Source organism: Glycine soja, chromosome 8, assembly GCF_004193775.1.
Source record: "Glycine soja cultivar W05 chromosome 8, ASM419377v2, whole genome shotgun sequence".
NCBI classification, from domain to species: Eukaryota; Viridiplantae; Streptophyta; class Magnoliopsida; order Fabales; family Fabaceae; genus Glycine; species Glycine soja.
In genome coordinates this window covers 7,063,628-7,070,524 of record NC_041009.1, presented here as the reverse complement: position 1 = coordinate 7,070,524, position 6,897 = coordinate 7,063,628, and the positions used below count along the sequence as shown (strand labels likewise).

General features: G+C 32.9%; 1 protein-coding gene across 1 annotated transcript; it reads left to right on the top strand.

Annotated features, from left to right (window-relative positions):
* Positions 1-4,628: 4,628 nt before the first annotated feature.
* Positions 4,629-6,430, top strand: LOC114421539 (putative clathrin assembly protein At1g25240). Its single transcript, XM_028387505.1, has one exon. The coding sequence runs from the start codon at positions 4,952-4,954 to the stop codon at positions 6,164-6,166; it is 1,215 nt and encodes a 404-aa protein (XP_028243306.1). The 5' UTR covers positions 4,629-4,951; the 3' UTR covers positions 6,167-6,430.
* Positions 6,431-6,897: the final 467 nt, after the last annotated feature.

Genomic DNA, 6,897 nt, shown 5'->3' with positions numbered 1-6,897 from the left:
TAGAGAGAGAGAGAGAGAGAGAGAGAGGTGGCAATGTGGGATCACCTTAAACAGTTGAATACGAAGAAAGATTCCCATTGGGATTTTGCTACTGCTTTTAAAATCTTAACCTTTCGCTTTCTTTGTTTTATTTTCGTTTTTAATTTTTATATGGGTCCTTGTCTCTTGACGAATCAGAGGCATGGCTTTTCTTTCTGCTTTGCTGCTTTTTAAGAAGGGTAGCAGTGTAGTTTGGTTGAAAATGTTGGTACCACTACACTTATATAAATCAACTGATGTAGGCTTATTTGATCTTCGTCAGTAGTCTTAGATTTAAATCTTTAACTGTGTTAAATATTTAAAGAATGAGTTTTATCGATCATGCATATATAATCTGACTCGGAACATGATTTATAATAAAGAAGAGAAACACTTAATGGTACAAACAAATACTGCACGAATTTGACGAAAACAGTTTTTGATAACATATCGCGGGACTTCTTCTATCAAATCCATTTTTGTTTCAATATTTTTTTTTAATTTAAACTTATCCAATGAAATGTAAACAAATCCTTTCGTACTTAATGTATTCGTACTGTTTAACATTGCTCAATACAAAATATGTGATCTAGAAAAAAAATGTTGATGTCTCTTTCTCTTTCTCTCTCCACACACTTTCTTCTTTACTTGGATTTTGCAGGAAGGAAATAACCAACAGATTTTGTGCTTGCTGCTGCTGCTAAGTTACACACACCCCATATATCCATCGTAAAGAGCAAAATCAAATTAAGCTTCGAAAATGAGGTGTGGAGAAAGAGAAAGCGAGAGCCGAAAGCAAAAATATCGCGTCATTGCTGTGACTTTAATTAGTCTTCACACTTTTGAAGTAGCCGTTCGTTTATTTCGATGTAACATTCGTAAAGTAGTACGTAGCATGTAACAGTTTCAACATCAAAGCTACATTTTACATGTATGCATGCACTAATAATACTTTTCCATAGTATATGTACGCATATGAAGATGGTATAACTTTAGGATTTTGTCATGTATTTCAAGTTGTATGATGCCACTGCATAAATTACAAGGACAAAGGTGCATCTGGTAGGGAAGATCTGCAGCAGCTTCTAACGTACTAACTTTATTTTCCATATATTTCATTTTCTCTATCATTTCCTTCCACTTCATTTTCTTCTTTTTTTTCTTTTCTTTTTACGTACATCATTTATTTTCTCTCTTTTGTATTTCTATCCTCTTTTTATCATCTATTCACTCCATTTTGAAAACCATATATAATATGTCCATGGTTAAGCCAATTTTTAATTTATAATAAGAAAGAGTTAATAAAATTTAGCTACATATAACATAAAAATTAACTAGGATCATGATGGTCCCAAACCATAAAATATTTCTCTATTTGAAGTATATGTTTATCAACACATAATTTGAAGAGTATTAGCTAGTAACATACCTCTAATATATATTTTTCTGATATGTTATTAATAATTAAAATTCATTAGAAACTAAAATATTATGAGCGAGACTCGTTAAATAAGAAGTTTTACAAATTTTTGAAATTTCAAATAAATTTTAGTTAATAATAAGAAGAGTGTTTAAAAGAATGTGTTTTTGCAAATATTTCTTTAATGATTTATGTATTTTAGGATTGTTCGCATATTTTTTCCACGCTAGTATTTAAAATTTGGTTACTTCATATTGAGCAGTATAATTAACTTTGCTCTAATCTTAGTTAATACGAATTGCATGGCACAAGTTTGGCCTCCTTTTTTTTATTATTTTAATTATATGTGGTTTAACAAAATGTTGATTACTATTGCTGAAATAATTTTCAGCCGTGTATATATATATTGTTAACTTAATTTGGCCAACATACTTGTGAGAGGGCGTCACATATTTCTCATCTCTTATATTATTCAATGATTAAGGAGGGTGTTCTTGATTAAAGATTCTTGAAATTGACGTTTTTCAAAACTTGATGTTAAGTTTTGGATTGACGTTAAATAAGCAATTTAGGAATGAGAAACATCAAAACCGAGAAAAGTTGTCTGTCGTAGCTTTGTTAAGCCGCGGGTTGGGGCTTTTGAGCAAAAGCAAGATGATAACATCATCCTTACCAAGCAAAAATCATATCGAAATTCTTTTAACTTCAGGCCAAATGATCCGTAACTCGTTGAAGCAAAACTTCTACTTGTATAATACATGTAAGTGTATCAAGTCACTATTGAATTCATAAATTAGTACATAAGAAAAATAATATTTATTTAATAAAGTAAATAGTATAAAGTTTTTTTTTACTCTATGTTCAATTAGAAAATTTCATGTATATACTTTAAATACTTTAAAAGTTATTATACCCACGATAATTTTTTATTGATTGAGGGTGTAATAAGTTTTTTATAGTAACAATATATTAAAACTAATTAGTTATTTAATAAATACTAATAATGTAAGTATTTATTAACTTAAAAATATGTGGTTAGTCAATGATTGATTCTCTTAAGTCCGAACTTTTTGAGTTGTGTATATAGAAAAGAAAAATAACCTTAGGTTACAAGAATTAATTTCATGATGATAAGTGTTTCCCATTAAAGCAAGTTGGCTTGTACAGAGGATATATACAATTTAAACCAAAAAAAACACACTCAGAACCCTATAACATAATAAACTCTTGAAGGTGTTTTGATGGAAGCTTCAAGAGTAAAATTACAAAATACAAGAATAATGGACATTCTATGAGACAGAAATCACATGATCATGTAAATGTTGGAATTATTCCGATACACTATTCAATATTATATAATATTTTGTTATGAAAGAAGTTTAATTTAGAAGATTGAACAAGATGCATGAGTAATTATAATCTCCTTAATATGATTTTGGTTTTTTTTTATAAGAAATAAGTAACATTATATATTATATATTATACTGTAACTTATATTTAGAGAAAAAAGACCTAATATAATATTTTATTTGAATTGGACATTAGACCCAAAAGGCACCATAAAAGGAGCAAAGAACAAGGGGGAAACAAGAGAGTCGCCACAGTCATCAAAAGAGGGACCAATATATATCAAACAGTCAGATTCTACAACGACTCTTCCAAAGCCCATATACTCCGCCACTACGATCCTTTAAAGCTAGACCTAGAAACACCAAAGGAGGACCATGTACATATACCCACATTAATTATGTTCATACTTCATGCCACTATGCCCTTTTTTTCATTAAAAAATAATATATTATTCTACTTTAATTAATAATATTTAATTATGTTAAAATTCAATAGATTTTTATTTTCTATTCTTTTATAATAATCTCATCCAACTTAAATAAACCTATATATATTGTTTAAAACATATCTATGGTACGGTACTAGAAATAATAACCCTTCGTAACCCAAAAAATACCTGCACTGCCTTTTGAAAGACCAATTCTATTGAAATTCGCCCCAAAAGGAGTCACCCAAGAAATGAAAAGTCTATTTTGGGGAGTTTGGGGTTTGAGAGTAGTCCTAGGACCACACTACCCTTCACATGATTCCTGGCCCAAATTCAAATGAACTATAAATTTATATCACCTATTTTAACAGTGAGAGAGAATAGGAGATTTTTTTCAATCCTGTAGTACATTTTTCCTTTCTAAAAAAAATCAAAGACATTTAGCTTGCACGTACGATTAGTTGTTCTCTCTTTTTTATTTTTTGTTGTCTCATCTGAAGCCTATTATTGTGAGAGGGGGACTGAATATCCTTACCATGAGAGAAATAAAAATCCTCTAAATATTAACTTTTAAGATGACAAAATACAGTGAACTTCTCCATATCATACTTTATAGATGCCATGTCTCCAAGAATCACAGGACTAGGTTCTTTATAAACCCGTTGTAGCGACCATAGACTGATGTAACATGTAAGGACAACCATTCAATTTTCTGAACATTTTATTTTAATAAATATTTTTAATTTTATAGTTTTTAAAATAAAAATAAAGTTATAGATTGACACGAACTCAATATCTTAATCTTTTATTTATTTTTATAAACATCATATAACTCTCTTGATTTAAACATAAAAAGTTAATTATCTTTTATATATGTTTCTTTCCTTTTTATACATTTATAGTAAAGAGTCAAATCTTACAACTAGCTAAAGAAAAGCCATGCAGCGACATTAACAATGTTTATATACATAGCCATAACATCAGACACATTCACGAAAGCAACCTAATTAAGACATGTACGTAGAGTCTCAGCATCATGGGACAAGCATAAGAATTAATGACAAACAAATTCCTTCTGGCACAGTTAACATTTGAGAATAACCTAGAAGCTTTAGTTGTGAACCACAAATAGACTCTTTATTCGTTTAATTTTGGCCAATTAATTAGTTTCTTCCAAATAGCATTTTCCAAACATATATAATAGACAACTCATCCCATAACAAAGCTTGTTTTCGACACACATAACTAAGGTAACAGCCTTACCAAAAATATGCCATGATGCCACGTGGATGTGTTGTACGTACAAAACCAACACATGAAACCTTTGTGTTTGCGTTGTTGCCCCCCTATCATCCACACGTCCCAATCACACAGACAATTCACAAATTCAAACAAACATATACAAATCTGAAGACAATAAAAATAAAGACAAAAAGTTTTCAACTAGAGAAAGAAGCAAAGGTTGAAGGTGGTGAAGAAAACACCACCATCACCTTAACCTTTGTTAATTTTCGACCAACCTCACCATCACCATCAGTATTATTTTGCAGATATCAAAATAATCAACAGGATTTTAAAAAACGATCTAGGACCGTGATTTAGATTGCAACATCAAGATTTTTAAAGGTCTGCGATCACAATTGGAATCACATCAGTTGCATTTGTCCTTGATATCAACAAACGTGATCGTGATTGATATTTAAAACCTTGATCGACAAATTAAGAGAGGGGAAAAAATGAGGGTATTTGAAAGAGCGAGTGGAGCCATCAAGGACAAGAACAGCATTTGGGCAGCAAAATTCTCACGAAAGGGTCCACTCCACAACCCTGATTTAGAAACCGTGGTAATCAAGGCAACGAGCCACGACGATCACCACATAGATTCAAAGAACGTGCAAAGAGTGTTCCAGTGGTTACGAACTTCACCCTTGTACCTGAAGCCTCTCGTGTGGGCCCTCTCCATGCGCATGCAAAAGACTCGAAGCTGGGTCGTGGCGCTCAAAGGCTTGATGCTCATCCATGGCATTTACTGCTGTGACATTCCCGTTGTGAACCGCATGGGGAGGTTACCCTTTGACCTCTCAAACTTCTCCGATGGACACTTGAGCCCTGCAAAGGCTTGGAGCTTCAACGGTTTCGTTCGCGCTTATTTCGCCTATTTGGATCAGAGGTCATCGTTTGTGTCCTCCGAGGTTAAGCAGAAGAAGAATGTTAGTAATAACAAGAAGACGGAGGAGGTGGAGGAGACGTTGATGGAAGAGCTTGAGAAGCTGCAAAAGTTGCAAGGGATGATTGACATGCTTCTCCAGATCAGGCCAAAGGATGAGAATTTGAACATTGGTTTGATTCTTGAGGCTATGGATTGTATCATAGTCGAGGTTTTTGGTGTGTATAGTAAGTTTTGCAACAAGATTGCAAAAGTTTTGGTGAGGATATATGAGGTTGGTGGGAAGATGGAAGCGAATATTGGCCTCCAGGTTCTTCAGAAAGCATCGATTCAAGTGGAGGAGATATCTTTGTTCTTTGACTTGTGCAAGGATATTGGGGTCCTCAATGCATCTCAGTGCCCTAAGATTGATAGAATTTCACCGGAAGATATTCAAGATCTTGAGAGGATAATCAATGGTGCTTCTTCCAAGAAGGGTTGTGGTTTTGTGGGAAATGATGAGGATAATAATAAGGCCATTGTGGTGAGAGATTGTTCTTCCACTGCAATGGTTTCGCAACAGGAGGAGTCAGAGAATGGTTTAATGACCGTGATCACGCAACAATGGGAGGTGTTTGATGATGATCATGTAATCGTTGGTGCTAAAGGAATGGATAATGTATCTAATAATGGTGCAAAGGATATAATTGGCACCACAACCAACCCTTTTGAGGAATCATATAGCATCGTACCTTATGTTCCTGTTCATCACCATCTAGCTCTTCCTGATCTAATTAGTTGGTAGAATCATAGAACCGAGGTTTATGTGTCGTTTGTTTCCATTTCCTTTCACTAGATATTCATTGTGCTATATTAATATACTACTGAGGGAAAGGAAATATGGGAAAGTGGAAACCAAAGGGGTAAAAGTTCTTTTGATGCATTAATTTCTCTGTTCCACATTAGCAGAAGAACTTGTGAATCCCCCTTTCTCCAGCATTAGGAAGTTTTATGACATAAATTTTATGTTCTTATTGTTGTTGAGATATATATGATAATTAGATATTGAAATTGCAGAACTTGCGTTATAATCTATTTTTATTTTTCTTCCCTTGGATGTTAATTAATTAATTAGCTTGTTATGAAATTTAGCATTTTAAAGTTTGGATACTCTAGATCATGGACCTAGATAACACCAATTTAATTTTTTGGCTTTTTTCTGAAAAATGTGATAGATCATGCTCTTGGCGTAGCAGTATAATATGGGGATAGGGGTCACTATTATATAAGATTCAATGGAGATTTTTCGATCATGATGGGATAGTGACGATAGTCTTTAGAAACAAAAGAACATAACTGAACAATATTAAAGCTTAGTAATGCCTTTAAGTTAAGACACATGAGCGTTTAAGCAACCAATGGTTATATATAACCTTCTAACTCTGAAGAATAAGAAACATGAAGCGCGATTCTCGTGAGCATCTCAATTAATGTGCAACAATGTACCACTCATCACTGTTTGGAATGTTACAATGA

Bases quoted from the DNA above. Each gene is read 5' to 3' on its own strand.
- LOC114421539 (XM_028387505.1), top strand. From the start codon at position 4,952: ATGAGGGTATTTGAAAGAGCGAGTGGAGCCATCAAGGACAAGAACAGC.